Source organism: Apteryx mantelli, chromosome 18 (genome assembly GCF_036417845.1).
Source record: "Apteryx mantelli isolate bAptMan1 chromosome 18, bAptMan1.hap1, whole genome shotgun sequence".
Lineage (NCBI taxonomy): Eukaryota > Metazoa > Chordata > Aves > Apterygiformes > Apterygidae > Apteryx > Apteryx mantelli.
This window is the reverse complement of record NC_089995.1, coordinates 18438835-18455792: the sequence shown is the minus strand read 5'-3', so window position 1 is coordinate 18455792 and position 16958 is coordinate 18438835. Positions and strand designations below refer to the sequence as shown.

Here is a 16958-nt window from a genome sequence, read left to right as displayed (position 1 = left end):
CATCCCCGCAGGACCGTCCCCGTCGCGCAGAGCGGGAAGGCGGCGTCGCAGCCCGGCGGTCCCGGCCCCTCGCTCATGGCCTGCCCGGCGGCGTCCGAGCTTCGCCTCCCCGCCGCGTGGGCGCCCCTCGCCGCCGCTCCTCCCTGCGGGCTGGGAAATCTCGCGGGCGGCTCCGAAACCCGCAGCCTTCCCCGAAGCGCTCGCCTCCCTGGCGCTCCGCCACGGCCGGGACACCAGCGCCGGGGAGCAGAGGCGCTGCGCTGCCCCGGCCGCGGCAGCGAGCCCCGTGCGGGCAGGTGGGGCCGAGCGGCGCGGCGCCTCGCCCTCGGGGGATGCATCGCAGGGGTTAACTCGCGCCGCGCTCCCGGCACGCAGCCAGGCAGGCACCGCGGGCGCAAACAGCCTCCATTTCCTGTGCAGCTTCTCGTTTTCCTCCTCCTGAAGTTGGAGCTCAAACTTTCGGCGGCGCCGATGGCTCTGCGGGCGGCCGCCGCGGCTCCGCTCCTGCTCCGGCTGCTCAGCCTCTGCCCGGCCCCGCTCGCGGGTGAGTAGGGCGCAGCGTCCCGGCGGCCGCCCCGGCCCCGTGCCGCCTGCTCCCCGGCCCCGCTCCCCGGCCCGGCCGCTCGGCGCCGTCCGGCCCGACGCGCAGATCTCACGGCTCGGGACAAAATCGCCACCGGGAGCCGCAGGGCTGCGTGCGGCTCCCCGGGGCGAGGGAGGCGCGGGATTTTTCCCGGCAGTCCCCAGCCGGAGCATCTCCCCCCTTCGCCCCCCGTGCCGGGAAGCCGTGCTCGGCGTGCAGGCGCCCGGCGAGGGGTGCGGGGGGTCCCAGGGTCCCGCTGAGCTCCGCCGCCCCGGTGGCGAAGCCATGCCGGAGGGGGCGCAAGGTTGGGGCCGGAGGGGTTTTGGAGGAGGGATCCGGCTGCGCGGATCCCCGCTCAGAGCAGCCGGAGAGCCGAGTGCAGCCTGCCGGGAAAGGCTGGCGGCTGCGTGCAGACCGCAGCCCCGCTTCCGCGAGCCATAAACCCTAGGTGCTCGTGGTAACGCTCCAGAGCGCGCCGTGGCTTTTCCTCCCGGGAATTGCCTCTTTCTGTTCGGCTCTAGGCTCTGAGCCGCCGCGGGATGTCGGGATGTCGCGGCAAGGAGCTCCCCAGGTTCACCGTGCGCAAGGGGCTGGCGCGTCGCCCCTCGTCCCTTCTGAACCCGGCTGCCGCCGGCCCCTCCTGGGGCAGTTTGTCCTTGCTATCCAGCACTATTCCCAGCCAAACCGCTGCAAAGCTCCCAGGCCGCTGCGGATGCTCTGCCCGCACCGGTCTGAGCGAACGCAGCCGTCGGTTGCCTCGGGCGTTAATTCGGCGCCGCTCGGCGTCGCCCGCAGGTGCCGGTGCCGGTGCCGGGGCGGACGGGAGCTGCCAGCCGCAGCAGCTCCAGGAGAAGCTGCAGGTGCTGGTGGGGCAGACGTTCACCCTGTGCTGCACCGTGGCCGGGGACGCCGCGGCGGGAGCCGTGAAGTGGCTGAAGCCCTCGGGCGGCAGGAATGAGACCATCTACGCTCAGAAAGGCTCCTTCCCCCGCGTGACGCGGGCGGCCAACGGCTCCAACACGGACTTCACCATCCACATCAGCGACGCCCGCCCCGAGGACGCCGGCACCTATTACTGCGTGAAGCTGCAGGCGGGCTCGGAGGAGCGGGTTTCTTGCTCGGGAGCCGGCACGGCCGTGTCGGTGCACGGTGAGTCGGTGCCGGCGCTGGCACGGCCCCGCGGCTGCGGTGGCCCCGCGCCGGCGCTGAGGCTCGTGTCCCCGCAGAGAGGGGCCCGTTTCCCGGCGTGGCCGTCGCCGCCGCCACCGCGCTGCTCTCCATCCTCCTCCTCGTCTTCCTCATCGCCTTCTGCGTCTACCGGCGGAAGCGGGGAGGTGAGCGGGGGGCCGGCCGGGGGCTGCCGCGCGCCCCGCTCACCCCTCCTCTCCTTCGCTCCGCAGGCGGCAGCGCCGGCAGCCCCAGGTTGGTACCCGCCGCCTCCCGCCTCCGCGCCGCGACTCCAGCAAACTCTGCCCCGTCCGCCTGCCTGCGGGATCCCACCCCCTTCAGAGCCTTATTTCTTCCCTGGAAAAGAGCTTTTATTCGCGGGCGCGTCACCGCGCTGCATCGCTTCTGTTTGCGCCAAAACCTGGGAGTTTGCACCCGGGAAGGGGCAGGGAGCCGGGTGCCGCTGGGTCCCGGCGCCCGAGAGCCCGGCTGAACTTCGGGGCAGAAATTCAGCCCCTGGGCTGCGGCGCTGGGTGGCATCCACGCGGCGCGGTGCGGGGAGCGTGATTTGCTGGTTTCTGCTCTAACGACGGTCTTTCTCCCCCAGCACCCGTGTGCCGGACACCGAGACCTCAGCGCCGCCCGGCCAGGTACGAGCGGGAGGCGAAGGCCGGGGACGAGCCGGCGGGTATTTCGGGAGGCTCCTGGGCCTCGGCGAAGGGGCTCCAGGGACGCGGCGGCTCTGGGGGACTTCGGTGGGCAGCGGCCGCCGGCACGGCCCTGCGGAGGCAGGACTGGGGCCACGGGGACGAGCCCGGCGCCGTGGGACGGGGGCCGGCGCGGTCCTTTCCGCACGGCTCTCGCGCAGCGGCGTGACCCACGCGCGGCTCTCGCCCTTGCAGCGATGCGGCGGGGCGGACGCGGACCTTCACTACGCCGACCTGCAGCACCTGCCCGCGGCCCCGCGCCGGGCGCCCGGCCCCGGCACCGCCGGCTCCGAGTACGCCAGCATCCGGGTAGCGGCGCGGTAAAGCGCGGCACCGCCACGGCCCCCAGCCGCCAGCCCGTTCCGGGGGAGGAAGCGGGGACTTTTTCTGCAAGGCAGCAGAAAGAAGAAGCGGACGCGCTGGTGGAGCGCAGCCCGCCGCGGGCTCGGCACGCCGCCTCCACCCTGGCAGCGCTCCCCGGCGCGTTCCCGGAGGAGGGAAGCATGCACCCGCCGGCACCGGCCGCCGGCATGTTCCCGGCTCCGCGTTGTCTCCTCCCCGCGCCAAGCGCATCCTCATTAAAGCCAGCGAACAGCGGTGCTTTCCTGTCCTGCCGCAGTCAGGGACCCGGACGAGCGCCCACGGAAAGCCCCGAGCCCTGGCGCGGCACCGCGGCTTTGCCCGCGAGCCCAAGGCAAGGAGCGATGGAGGCAGGCGGGAATCTCGTACATCGAAGCTGCTTCTCGGCCCCGCTCGTGTGGCCCCTTCCCGCCGGGGCTCTGCCTCCCGGCAGCAGCACCGCGCGCCCGGCCCCCTCGCTGCTCGCCCAGCCGGCGGGCAGCGGCGCCGCGTCCCCAAGCTGCGGCGGAGGGGCCCTAATCCAGGGATTAGGGGCACGTGGATGCTTCGGGCCACCTCCGCGCTGCCCGGACGGGATGGAGCCACCGCGGAGGCGGCCACGCTCATGTCCCGGCGAGGGGCAGCCGGGGCCGGAGCGAGGCCGGACGCTCGTGGCATGCTCGGCACCGGCACCTTGCAGCGCCAGCGCGGCCCCACGCCACCGGGCACCAACGCCTCGCTTCGAAGGCGTCGCTTGAAGGGCGAAACACACGTTTCCAGGAAGAGAAACTTTGCTCTTTGGCCCGTCGCTGCTGCGCCCTTGAAAGCTGTTTGCGGACGCCGGCTTCCAATTTCCTTTATCTATTTTTTTTCTTTTCTGTGAAATCAAAATAGAGAAGTGAAAGAAGACGGCGCTCGGTATCTGCGCGTGGGGGGGTACCGGGGCCTTTTCTGCGAGCAGAGATCCTCCCCACGGGCACGTTGCTGCCGGCCGGGGGCGGGGGGGGGAAGCCGCTTATGAAATGCATTTGCATGACGGACCCAGGGGACGTGTCCCCAGCCTTGGGGACAGCTTGGGGACGCTTCTTTTTCGGTGGCAGCTCGGCGTCCTGCACGCAGCACCCAGCACCCCGGGGAGGTCCAAAGCGCATGTGCGCGCTGGAGGTCTCCATCCCGGGTGCTTTGCCGTGGGGCGTGGGACGGGACGGGAACATCACGCTCCCCTGGGACACCGAGACGCCCGCAGCGCGAAAAGCCCGAGCAGGGACTGCGAGCAGAGTATGTAAAACGTGCGGGTGAGACCGAGAGCGGGGAGAGACCTCGCCGGCGAGGGGAAACGAAAGCAGATCTACAGGGAATTAGGGCTTTTGAAGCACTGGGCTGGGCCGGCGGGGGGGGAATCCAGCTGGATAAAAAGCGCACGGAGAGCAGCAGGCGAGCGAGCCGAGCCGCCGCGCAGGGCTGGGAGCGCCGTGCGCCTAGGGAAGGGCCCAGGCCTGCGCCTCGCTGCCCGGGAGAGGGATTTGGTGGTTATTGTGGGAAAATCCTTTAAGCCGGCAGCCCGGGGCTTGCCGGCAGCGAAAGCACAGCGAGCGCCCGAGCGCGGCCCCGGCCGGCAGGTAGGAGCGCGGCCGGGCGGCGGGACGGAGCGGGGGGCCGGGGGGCTGCTCCTGCGGCGCTGCTGGGGAATCGGGCGCTGGGCGCGGGGACTTGCTGCCCATTTGGGGCATTCGGGGCGGTTTCAGCCGAGCTGAGGGTGTCGCAGAGCCCGGCCGGGGGGGGTTTTACCGTTCGCCCTCTCCCTGCGGGGCGGTTTTATCGGCGCTGCCGGGGTCGGGCGCCGGGATCGGTCCTGGAAAGCGGAACGCGGCTGGCAGCACGCGCCAGGGAGAAACCACAGAGCCGGAGCTCGTGCCGGAGCCGAGGCTGAGCAGGAAGGAGGGGTGAGAGAGGGGGCTCGGTGTCCCTGCCTGGCCGTGGGGGTGGACGCTCCAGCTCCGCGGCGAGAAGGCGAGACCCCCCCGTGCCCGCAGCCCGTCGCGGGGACGGGTGCGCAGCGGCCACCCCGCCGCCCAGGGCGCCGCGTTGCTCCAGGCTGGGCCCTTGCAGCCGGCTGGTGGCGCGGGCTGCTCCAGCCAGGTCCCCATTTAGCAGTTCCCTCCATCCTTGGGCCCTGGTGTCCATCTGGGACACCCTTGCACTTGGATCCCCCCGGACTGCGCCCGCGCTGTCCCCATACCCATCGCTGTGCCCATCCCCGTGGCCACCAGGACGGCGCGACTGCCGTAGCAGCTCCCCAGGAAGCCGGGAGCCCATTCCCGGGGAGGCGGCTCTGCACGCGCCGGCGGGTCCCGCCGCATGTCGGCACGACCCAAATGGCCACCGGATCTGCAGTGGCCAAAGCAACAGGATCCCTGAGATGCCACGGGGACCCTGCAATGCCACGGGGACCCTGCAGTACCATGGGGACACCAAGATGCCACAAGGACCCTGCAATGCCATGGGGACTCTGCAATGCCATGGGGACCCCACGGTGCCACAGGGTCCCCCGTGCCAGGATGCCGATGGGGAGCAGCGCTGGTGTCCGAAGGCGCAAGCAAGGCTCCATGCGGGCGCTGGAGGAATGGCCGAGAGGCTCCAAGGCGGGTTTGGAAAGGGCGAGAGGGTCCCAGGGATGCTTCCCTGGCCCCGAGGAGAAGCCGTGCACACCCCCACCCTCCCATGCCGGTCTGCCCGGGCTCCGCTCTTGGCAGAAACGCCAAGGACGTGGCGCAGCCAGGGCCCCCCCCAATCACGCCGGTATTCATGCGATGTTTTGGGATGCAAACGCTAGAGGAGAGCTGAATGCGCCCAGCTGGCTGCTGCGGGTGCCGCGGGACGCGGTTCCTCCCCACCGGGCCAGTCCCAGCTGGCGGCTCTCCCGCCGGCTCCCGTGCCGGCCTGGCCTCCGGAGCTCGGCACGGGGCAGGGGGCAGGTGAGGTGCAAGGAGGGAGGTCGAAAGGGGCCTTTCCACGTTCACACCCGGCGTCCGACGGGCCAGGGCACCCGGCGGGACACAAGGGGCCGGGTCTGGCTGTGCCCGCGGTGCCGCCGGGGCCCCGTCGCACAGCGACGCGCTGGGCAAAGCACCTTGCTCCATGCCCGGGCGGCTGCCGCGTCCCTGTGCCACCACCGCTGCCGGCATCGCCCCTTCTCCGCTCTCGATTTATCCGGGCAGCGTTTTCACCAGGAAACAAGGAACGAAGCAGCAGCAAAATGCTTACATGCTTTATGCTGTTCCTAATTTATTTTGTGTTGTGCTTATTGAATCTTATTCCCTGGTTTCATGGTTATTGTAGATTTTTATTAAAGAGGATAAACAGTTTGGGGATTTGGGGTTGTCATAGGAACTGCTTTTGTGCTGTATCCTCGCTTCCGGCATTATTATTCCCCCCAATTCTATGATTTAGTGAGGGCTCAGCACTTTCCAGCCCAACGGATATTTTTCCAGCCCCGTAAGCACAATCTGAGTAAAAAACCGACGTGTTGCGAGAGAGCCGCCATCTCCCGGGATGAGGGCGCTGGGCCGGGGTGCTCAGCGCCGCCCGCAAGCGACCACGAGGCAACATGGGGCCTCAGCCCCGGCCCGGCAGCTGCCCAGCACCAAAGCAGCCCCGGGAGGCAGCGAAGGCTGCGGGTGCATGTGGATTCTCGGGTGTCTGCTACGAGGTTGTGCTGCGGGTGCTGCAGCTCCGGCAGGGCAATCCCTCTCCCCTAGCTGGTCCTGTTTCCCTGAAATCCCTGGCACTGGCAGGACGAGGGAGGCAGAAGGGGCAGCACCCTCCCCGGCCGCCCCGCGTCCCCATCGCGGGCACAGGGGGGACGGGCAGCGGAAACGAAAGCTGCTGAAGGCGCTTAACGCGCAGCGATGCAAGGAAATCCTTCACGGCCAGCGCGCGCTCAGCCTGCACGGTCCGTCGCCGCAGGACGTCGCTGAGGCCAGCGCGCTGGCAGGGTTACAGCGGGATTTCCAGGACCGTGAGACGGACGGGAACATCCAGTGCTTAAGAAAGAGTCGCTTTGTGCTCCGGGCGTTTGACGGGACGCTGCTCAGGGACGAGCGCCCGGGAGGACCGGGCTGGCGAGGCGACTCCAGCGGCAGCGCCGGGCCAGGAACGATCCGAGCGGCCCCCGCGGGCGCCCCGGCACCTCCCCGCGCTGTTACCTGACCGTGTCACCTCCGTCCTCCTCCGGGTTTAAATCCCGCTGGAGTCCGGGGGAGGCTGCTGAGCTGCTGGCAAGGTGCAGTCAGAGCTGCCCCGGGGACCCCCCGGCACCGCGACTCCCGGGACGGGGATCCCTCCCCTCCGAGCACCCTCCCAGGGAGAGAGTGCCCCGGCAAGCTGCCGACCCGCCGCTTTGAACCAAACTTGCACCAGTTTGGGAAACTTTTGGCCTGCTTTGGTTTTCCTGCTGGGTGCAAACGGGCTTTCAGCAGAGCCCCGGGAAGAGCCTGGGGCTGACGCCCAGCCCATGGGAACGCCACGGGCTCTGCTTCCCACGGGTCACGGCGGCCGCAGGGCTGCCCGGCACGCGCGCGTGGAGCGACCTTAACGCCGGGCTCCGCTTGGCCGCCGGCCCCGGGAGCTGGCAGCGGCACCGAGCCCGGCACAACCGCCCCTCTGATGAGAAGTGCAAGGGAAAGGAAAAAATATTTAGCGAGCCAGGCGAACGGGAAAACCAGAAGCTGCGGGAGGAAGCCAAGGAGAGGGCTGAAAGCGCTTTCTCAGCCCGGCCGGCTGGCGCGGCCCCGCTTTTGTTCCCGGCGAACGTGCCCGGGCTGCGCTCGCCGGCGCTGGCACCGGCGGCTCGTGGCGCGGCCCGGAGGCGCGCGGGGCTCCGGGAACCTTCCCGGCGCCGCATCCCCCGCGGCGGGACTCGCCCCCCGGGCTCCCCGGCGTCCCCCCGCCGCGCTCCTGGCCGCGGGATAAACAGCTCGCTCCTCTAAATAATTGCTTCTGACAGATCCATTTCTTCCACGAGGTTCAGGCTTCATTTTATAATGGTATCGGTAACTATAGCAACGCGTAAAAATAACGTATCCCCGGGCAAGGCAAATTCTCGGTAAACATCTCCCGTTTCCAGGAGCAGAGGGAGGGAGGCCCCGGGAGGCCCCGGCTGGGCCGAGCGGGACGGAGCGAGCCGGGCTCCTGCGTGGCGCCGGTGGGAAACGGGCAGGAGCAAAGCGCGTCTCTGGCCGGTCCCGCGAGGAAAACGCTCCGCCGGCTCGTCTGGAAAGGCTTCCCTGCGATGGCGAGCGGAAAGGCTGCGGGGCCGCTTGTGTTCGTCCTTAATGCAATAGCCAGGGATGCTCCTGCGAGGAAATCCCGGCTGGCTGGAGGTCGCGGCGCGGAGCCGGCGAGCCGGGATGCTGCCTGGCTCGTGGGGAACGGCCTCCCCGCAGCAGCAGCCCGGCCGGGCCGGCTCCCCGGTGCCTGCTTGTTGTGAGAGGTGCCGTGTTTGGGTTGGGATTCACACGCCAACTAATTAACGGTGTTAACTGCTTACGCCTGGCGATGATGATTGCATTTGTTAATCCTCGGGGCTGCGCGGAGCTCGCAGCAGCTAATTGGGTGGATATCGTTAACGCTCGCGGTCAGGAGCTGTTGGTACACGGCTGCAGCGCAATGATCGCTGGAGCATTTTATCGGAGCAATATATGACTGGATTTCCCTGCCTCGCCTGCGTCGCGGGGCGAGCACTTCGCCCCTGGCTCTCGCGGTTTCCCTCCTGTCTGCGACGGGGCGCAGCGCGGGGGAGCCGCCGAGCGAGCCCCGCTCAGCCCCGCGCCGGTTCTCCCTGCGCCCCAGCGCACGCGCCAATTAGCGGCGCTTTCGCAGAGGCCAGTGGGCAAAACGCTTGCTATCCGGGCGCAGAAGCCCCAGACGCAGCGTAATCCCCTCGCCAAGCACCCGGCGCCAGTGGCGGGGGCCGGCGCCACCTCCCCAAAGAGGCCCTGCGAGACCGTGGCGCCACGGGACGGCAGCCCCGTTTGGGCCTAGAGCCCCGGCTCAGGGGTACGAATGCTGCCGCGCACGTGTGCACACGCAGCTGCATGCACACGCGGGGGAATGCACATGCACACGCATGCATATGCACACACACACACATGCACAAGCAGGTGCATGCACACAGATGCATGCACACACACACACATGTGCACATGCAGGTGCATGCATGTACAAAACGCACAAAACGGGCTTCCCGCGTGCCAGTGCACACTCCCCCGCTTAGCAGATATCCGCTGGTGCCGTCATATGTCTCAGCTCAGGTGCCTCAGGTCACCACAGTGCACAGATAATCCCCGGCAGTATTTCCCCAGCCTCAGACACACCGCAGAGCCCCTCGGACGCCCTGATCCCTCGGCCCCATCTCCAGCCCCGCACCTGCAGGGCAGGGGGCAGATCCCGCAGCGGCAGGGCTTCCTGGCACGGAGAGACCCTGGGGACCAACGCGGACACCGTGAGCACAGTCTCATGGGCAGGAATTAATCCTGATGCTTTTTGTTGCCCTTTGGACTGAAAAAAAAAAGCAAAAGACAAACCATTGCAAAAGCCTGGCCGAAGCAATTTTGCAAGAGTTCCTGGTGGCAGGGACAGCACGGCCGGTCCCCGCAGGGCCGCGAGTGCCCAGCCAGGCGGGCGGGACGTGCGCGGCCTCCCCGGGGCCGAAGCGAGCGGCCAGCAGCAAACCCTCATCCGGGGCCGGCAGCGCGCGGAGCCCGTCTCGGCCGAGCTCGTCCCACGTGCAGCCGGGCTGCTGCGCACTTTCCATTCCCACCATGACGCACGAGATACGGCGGTTTCACAAATAACCTCCAACGAAGCCACCGCTGCCAGCGGCGCTGCTGTCTTTCGGCGCCTTTGCTCTCTCTGTGCCAGCTCCCCGCGTGCTCCCGCCCAGGCCCGGCTCTCCGGCACGCGGGGCTGGTGCAGCTCCACCGTCCCCAGCCGCCCCAGCGCCTGCTGCTCTCTCTGCAGGGAAAAAAACGTCCAACGGAGCAACCACCCCGGTGCAGGCTGGACTTCAGTGTCCCGCAGCGGTCCCCGCACCCGCAGCGAGAGCGCTGACGAGCAGGAAGCGATGGGCTGCGATAGCTTAACGTGATAAATCCCTCAGCGCTCGCGTTTGTGTTTTCATCTGCAGCTGCCGTGACAGTTTATCAGGCAGCGGCGAGCGGGAGCAGCCGGGCCCGGGAGCCAGCGGAGCATTATCTGCTGTTGCGATGCTGGATGCGCTTTCATGATAACAATTTGCAATCAGCACAGAACTTTGGGAGGATGCAGGAAAGAGCAGCAGAAGAAAATCAAGATGGTATCGCAGCTCAGCTCGCTCCCGCCTGCCCATCGCTCCCCATCGCCCGACGAACCCCGGGCGTAACAGCTTCCCTCCCCTCCGTTCTCTCCTCTTAGGCAACCCGATTCCCAGGAGGGCCGAGCCCCAGCCGAGCCCTGCGCTGCCGCCGCCAGCTAAGTGCTGTTGGAAAGAAATGGGGCTTGCAAGCGCCGCGGGGCTGCATGCCGCCGGCACGTCTGCCCGTCCGCCTCGGCTCGCAGGAACCGGCGGGGACCGGGCGCACCGGGCACCCGAGGCACCACGCCGGCCGCGCTCGCCCACAGCCGGGGAGCAAAACCGCTTCCCGAGCAGGGCGCCAGGCCCTGGCACAGATGCCCGCGGCACCCCGCCAGGTCCCGTCCCCTGCGCAGCCTGTTTTTCTCACCGCGTCAGCGGTTTCACCCCAAATCCCGCAGCCCCTCTGTCCTGCCCCCCCCGCCCCGAATTCCCACCGCCTCCAGGTCAGGCCGGGGCAGGCTCCCGGCCTCGGCACCGGATATTAGCCACCTTTCCTGCTCTGACACAGCCTGATAGGAATTCCCCCCGTTGTCGGAAACGTGTGGCGCGGCGTTAAGGAAGCCCGGCCGAGTTATCCCGTTTTCGCCGCCCCAGGTGCCCCCCGCGAGCGCCCGTGGAGCGTCGCGGCACGTTCCCGGGGCGGCCGCCCTCCCTCGCCACGAAGCGATCGGTGCTGAACCGCGCCGTGAAAGCCGTTTGATGGATTTCAAGGGCATCGCCTGATCCCAGCGGAGCGCTCGAGCGCTACTAAAATTAAGTGGGATGTGATTAGAAATACGGCTCCCCAATTAGGCTGGGATAACAGCTAGTGCTGCTGCCGTGGCGCCCGGCACAGCCTCCTCCGGTAAATCCCCCCGCGCCAGGGAGCATCTCCTCGCAGGTTGCCCCCCGCTCCCGGCACCGGCCATCCCACGAGCTCAGATGAGGACCTGAGATGTCTCAGCTGAGCTCTAAATCAAGTGATAAAACCTAGACCAAGGAATAACAGGCAATTCCCGTGACGCCCTCCTGAGCTGGGGGGGGGGTGCGTGGGGGGAAGCACATGCACAAGTTGCTCAGCTTCGGGACTCCTCTTTTAGTGGCGCAGAGGTGGCCAGGGACACCGCGGTGGCGGTGGTGATGGTGATGGTGGTGGCATCCCCCAGAAGCACATCTGGAGGAAACCACCATCAAGCGGCTCCCGCCTCGCACGGCAGCCTCCCCGCAGCTCCTCCCTGCCTCTCTCCTGCCCATCAGAGCGTGTTCGCCGGGGCCTTAACGAAGCACCTGCAGCTCGTTACACGCCAGGGCCTCCCCCACATAAGGACGTGGTTGGGGGCTGCCCCCTTCCCTGGCTGCAAGGTGCTCGTGGTGCTGCAGCAGTGCACGGGGTGAGCAGGCAGGTAAGATGCGAGCAAGCCCCGGTTTCTTATGCGGGAGCTTGCAGGGCGCTGCTGGAGGGAGCTCGCACCCCCCACGGGTGGCTGCCCCGTCCCCCCCTTCCCGGGCACGTCCTGCTCTCTGCTGTCGCTCCTTGCCGACTGGCAGAAGGTCGCTTTTCCCATCCGCCCGCTAGCATATTGTTTGTTACAAGTTGACATCAGATAAACTAATTTAAGCTCTTTCTGTACTGGATGTCTCGGATTAAGCTGGCACGGTACCTAATGAAGCTGACGCTCCATTTGTTATGCTGGAAGCCCTAAATATCAGCAGTGCAATCGCAGCTACTTACTCTAGAAGATATTTCTGTGTTTCTCCCCTAATGAAAAAACCCCGGGCTGTCGCTGACTGTGGAGCTAGGCTGGTGGAGAGGACAGGCAGAAAATGCAGGGGTCCCTGGGGTATTTCCCCCTGGCTCGCAGGGTGAAGGTGTCTTGAAACCCGGCTTTTGAGCTGGAGGAGGGAAGGGGAGCATGTGCTGAGCCCGCGTGAGCCTTGCTCTCGGGCTGCGGAGGAGCATGCCCCGGGCTCGCTCTCTGATGTGGTTGTGCGCCTTGCTCTCTGTTGTGGTGCGCCGCGAAAGCGGCGTCCCGCGGAGGTGACGAGACGGCACCCGGCGATGCGTGGGGCTTGGCACGGCCGGGGTGCGACCAGGCGGCCCCGGAGCTTCACGGGGAAGCGAGTCCCTGCAAATCTGAGCGCTCTTCTGCGGGCAGGGTGGAAAAGCGAGACGTGTTATCTCAGCTCCTGGGGTTATTCTGGGGCCGTGGGTGGCTTCCTGCGTGTGCTGGCCTGTTGCCAGGGCTTGGATGTGGTCCTGAACCAGCAGCCTTAAAACCGCACCGTGCGGGACACTGAATTTATGGTGTTTTCTAGGCTGATGGCAAAGCGCTGGTGTTCTTCTTATATTGGATTTCTGTGATTTATCTCGAGGACTTCCCTGCTGCCCTGGATTTTCTGAGGCTGAAGGGAGCCCGCAAGCCCCCTGGGGCAGCTGCCGTGGCCTGATGCAACGTGCCCTATTGCTCAGGGTGTCGTGCACGAACCTCCAGCCCCCCGAGTGCCTCCCCGGGGTGCTGCAGCACATGCCGCTCTGTGGCTGCGCAGTGGTAATTTCTAAAGGAAAAATCCCTGGCGGTGACTGAACACGGATATCTCATCACTGGCAAAACTTTGCTCGTTAACAGGCCCAGATTCGGCCCTGCTGGGCAAGAACTGAGACCTCTCACATCTTTGTTAATTTGAATCCCGCTCTCTGCTGAGCGAGGCTTTTCTGTCGTCCGTGTGGCCGTCGGGAGGGGATCAGAGAGGCTGGCGATTAAGGGGATGAAAGTGCTGTTGGGGTTCAGCCAGCGCTGCGAGACTTTCAGCTAGGCTCTCCCTGGCGAGGCTCTGGTCACCCTCCACGGGCACCGCCAGGCTTGGATGAGCCGATCTGCTCCAAGACCCTCCTGGAGCGAGCCTGGCAGTGTGCAGTGCTCCAGGATGCTGCTTCCCTGGGCTGTGGCTCCTGCTCTGGGGAAGGATCTCCCTCTGTGCTCATGCTGGGATGGAAGTGGCTCGGTGCGGGCGATCCCACTGCCCACACAGAGCCGCACTCCTGGAAACAGGGAAATGCGGAAGTGCCCTGGGTCCCAGCTTCTCCTGGGAACGGTGACAGCTCTGTCCAGAGCCTTTGCCCCCCCAAAGGGGAACTGAGCCCCCTTCAGCCAAGGCTGTTGGAAAGAGTCTGCTGTGGCCCAGGACTAAATCCAGCAGGGCTGGGGGAGGCCAGGCACGAGCCCGTCCCGGACTGGCTGGTGCTTGTGCTTTCCCGAGGAGGGTGCTGGAGGTGTGATGCGAGCTCCTCGCTGTGCCTCGAAGCCGTGAAAACGAATCTATTCTTGAAACGCTCCCAAACGCTTCCCCTTCCCCAGCCGGCGGGCGGCGAGGTCTCCATGCAAGCTGCTGCAGCAGCTCCTCGGCCCCGAGCGTCCTATGCTGGGGGAACACGGGCTCCAAAACTGATCCCCGCCGTCCATGCTGGAGCGGTGGTTTTTGGCTGAAGTGAGAAGCCGCAGCGAGAGCGAGCGCAGCCCGTCTGCCCGGTAGCAGCGCAGAAAGCCTGGCAGCGCAAACCCTCCCTGACGAGCGGCACCGCCAGCCTCCTGCTCGCTGTGGGTGTTTGATGCCGAAGGAAACTACTAATTACGGCGTTATGCTTCCCAAGCGGCTGAGCTCTCGCTCTGTCTCAGGCGCTCGGTGCGTGCGAGGAGCAAAGCGCCTGTCGCCCCTGGATCTTGCACTGACCTGCAGCCCTGCACGGGTGCAGGCTGCTGTCCTGGGGCTGCCGGCTCCCCGAACCGCCCTGCATTTGCCTGGGCACCTTCGATGCCAAGATGCGGGGCCCTAGGCAGGAGAGGAGGCAGCTGAGCCTGCTGCCCATATGCTCCCTAATGGGGAGCAATAGCAGCTCTTCCCGGGAAGCTCCCGCTGCACCATCTGCTCTGCCTCGCTACCTTCTCCTGCAGAGCTTTTTTTAAGCTCTAACTTTCCTTCCTAAGCGCACGGCGGCTGCTTGCGCAGGGGCTGTCTCCGCTTTGTAATCGCCTCCAAACAAGTTGTCTCAACCTTCAGCGCGGAGCGGGAGAACAGCCCAGACAGGCTGAAGTCAGCCAGGCCTCCAGGAATTGTGCTTCCATTTAAAAATAACCAGGAGAGCAGAGCTGTTGGAAAGGACTGTAGCATCTCCCTGGTGCCTTCTCCCCTGCCTGGGGCACCTGCTCCCTGCGCCAGCCTGGGTGGGGTACGCTGCCCGCTAGCAGGGGGGCTGCAGGGTTTCTGCAAACCACTGCTAATCCCATGTCTGCTCCCGGTGCCAGGGTGGTTTTGACTCTGGGCCATGCTCCTGGGCTGATGGCCATGAGCAGAGCCCATCCCCAAAGCAAACGGCTCCTCCGAGCCCCTTCCCTGCTGTGTGCTCACATGGCCACCAGCTGCGTAAAGGGGAAATAGAAATAACGGCTGCACTGGGCTCCCTGGGAATAGCACTGGCCACAGATTATTTTATGGTAGTCCCCATGGGAATAGCACTGGCCACGGATTATTTTAGGGCAGCTCCAGCTGCCCTGATGGGGCTCAGGGAGGGAGATGCAGCGCAGTCGCCCCAGGAGGCCGGTCCTGCCTCCGAACGCGGCGCGAGCTAAATTAAGGCTGGATGCAAGGCATGGGCGTAGCACGCGCCGGGCCCGGGGGGGGGCTCGCGGCGGCGCGAGCGGGAGCGTACACAGGCTGACGACGGGCGCAGATTGACGGTGCCAAGTCACTTAAGATATCTTTGCTGTTTGTTTATATGAAGCCCTAAATAAAGCTGCCGGCGCCGGCGGCTGCCTCGGGAGGGAGGAGGGGAGCGGGGAGCCAGGCTGCCCGCGGCAGGTTCCCGGGCTGGGATGCACGCTCCTGCCATCGAGGCCGCCTAGCCTGACCCTGGGCAGGTGGAGGGAGAAGCAGGGGGGTTTGGGAAGCTCCCAGCATCGCGTCTGGTCCAAAACTGCTGCAGACCAGTGCGCCTGCCTGGGGCTCTGGGAATGATCTCAGCCCTGCTGACATGCCCGCGGGTGGCAAGAGGAGCTGCGGCGGGGCAGGCTGTGGAGGAAGCATCCTTGTATGTCCCCTGGGAGGGACCTTCGTGTCGGGGAGAAGTGGGGCGGCTGTAGGATGGTGCAGGGACACGTGTCGCACGGGTGCTCGTGTCTAGACGTCTTCCTCCTTTGCACCCCTTCTCCCCTGCCGGCTGCCTCGTCGGGAGGCTCTCGCCTCCCCCGAGCCGCGGAGGGAGCCGGTGACGCTCGGAGAACAAGCTCCCATTAATGCCGTGGCGGAGCAGGCGCGGGGAGCCACGCGGCACAGAGCGGCGTGTGTCTTGCACGGCGCTCCCGCGTGCGTCGGGGGAGCGGGCCTCCCCGCGCTGTGCTGAGAAGCAGCTTTGTTCTGCCCCCGGGTCCCCCTCAGCGGGGACAGTGGGGACATCGCGGGGATGCCCAAACCCGCGCTGCGCTTGCCCCCAGGACGCGTCTGCAGCAGCCCCTTGCAGAGAGAGGGCTGCGGATGCCTCTGCCTCCCCGTCCAGCCTCCAGTCGTCCACGCTGGAGTCCCCTTGTTTTGTGTGACCCCGGTGGGCCGAGCTGGCCCGTCCGCCTTGCGTGGCACTCCAAGACACCTGCTTGTGCAAGGCACCGTCTTGCTGCCCTGCTCCACGGCTGGCCCCAGTATGGGCTCTCCGGCTCGGCCACTGGCCCCGCGCTGTCCCTCGGACGGTGCAGAAATACCTTGTGGTGGTGGTGAGCCTCCCCAGGCGCGTGCCACCGAGAGCCTCGGGCCACGTGGTGCCAAAGCCATGGCCGTGCTTGCGGTCACGCAGGAAGCCTGCGGCACACAGGGGGGGACTCTAGCCCCCATCATCCCAGCCCCGGGTGAGCGCTCGAGGCACTGAACCATCCCTTCCTCTGGCCCGGCTGCTTCCTGCACCTTCCCCAGGGGCTTCCCGGTGTACACGCTTCCCGGCTCACCCCGTGGCCGTGGGGAAGCTGCTGGGACATCGGCTGTGCCGGCAGCTGCTGCAGGAGGCACGAGAACGGGGGACCTGCAGGGTTTCTTGCAGCTGTGAGACCCAAACCTGGCAAAAGCCGGGAACCCCCGGCGGCGGGTCGGGGTGGGAACTCCGCCGGCCCACCTTAAGAAAACAATGTGCGCCGCATCGGGCATGCAGAAATGACCTTAGAAAAACAAGTTTGCTGGGAGCCAGGCAGTGCCCTGGCTTCTCCCCAGCCGGCAGGAAAGCTACCTTAAATCAGGGCTGATCGGAGCCCTTCCGAAGCCGGCTTGGGGGGGGGGGGGGTCTCTGTGCTGAACTGGTACATTGTTGAAAACAGCCCCATCAAGTCCTGAGTGCTAGGCAACGGGGATGGGGAGGCGGCGCGCAGAGACATCATCAGCGCCAGAAAACCGGAGGGGGAGACGGGACTGCGGCGAGGCAGACGCGCGCAGCCGAGCCCCGCGAGCGGGGTGGCGAAGGTGAAGCCGTCGGCCCTTGAGGCCGGGGCAAGGGCATGAGCTCGCCCGCCGGCCGCACGCGGGCGCCCAGCCTTCCCGCGGGCCGGGGCTTTGCCGGGCGCCTTCCTCGTGGGCCCTCGGACGCCGGCATCCGGCTGGAAGCGGTGCTGGAGCGGGATGGGGCGCCGCTGACTGCGTGAGGCGGGCGATTGCCCCGCCGGCGCCAGGTAACGAAGACCTGGGCTTTGCTTTCCGCGCCTCCCCGACGCTGGTGCCTGGCTGGGCGCGCGGCGGCAGCTCGATTCCCGTTTCGCTCAAA

General features: G+C 66.8%; 1 protein-coding gene across 5 annotated transcripts; it reads left to right on the top strand.

The window, feature by feature from the left end:
- The first annotated feature begins 83 nt into the window (after positions 1–83).
- LOC136993626 (signal-regulatory protein beta-1-like) lies at positions 84–3703 on the top strand. 5 transcript variants are annotated; one of them, XM_067307807.1, is made up of 6 exons: positions 84–296; positions 421–544; positions 1379–1732; positions 1810–2005; positions 2358–2400; positions 2653–3703. In XM_067307807.1, the coding sequence occupies exons 2-6, from the start codon at positions 472–474 to the stop codon at positions 2779–2781; spliced, it is 795 nt and encodes a 264-aa protein (XP_067163908.1). In that variant the 5' UTR covers positions 84–296; positions 421–471; the 3' UTR covers positions 2782–3703. The 5 variants fall into 5 exon arrangements, with proteins under 5 accessions (XP_067163908.1, XP_067163907.1, XP_067163906.1 ...); XM_067307806.1 differs by lacking the exon at positions 84–296 and having other exon boundaries at positions 314–544; XM_067307805.1 differs by lacking the exons at positions 84–296; positions 421–544 and having other exon boundaries at positions 559–1732; positions 1984–2005.
- Positions 3704–16958: the final 13255 nt, after the last annotated feature.

Coding starts and splice junctions, on each gene's coding strand:
- LOC136993626 (XM_067307804.1), top strand. CDS start 1,123: ATGTCGGGATGTCGCGGCAAGGAGCTCCCCAGGTTCACCGTGCGCAAG. Junction 1,733..1,809: donor CACGGCCGTGTCGGTGCACG/GTGAGTCGGTGC, acceptor GTGTCCCCGCAG/AGAGGGGCCCGTTTCCCGGC. Junction 2,006..2,357: donor GGCAGCGCCGGCAGCCCCAG/GTTGGTACCCGC, acceptor TTTCTCCCCCAG/CACCCGTGTGCCGGACACCG.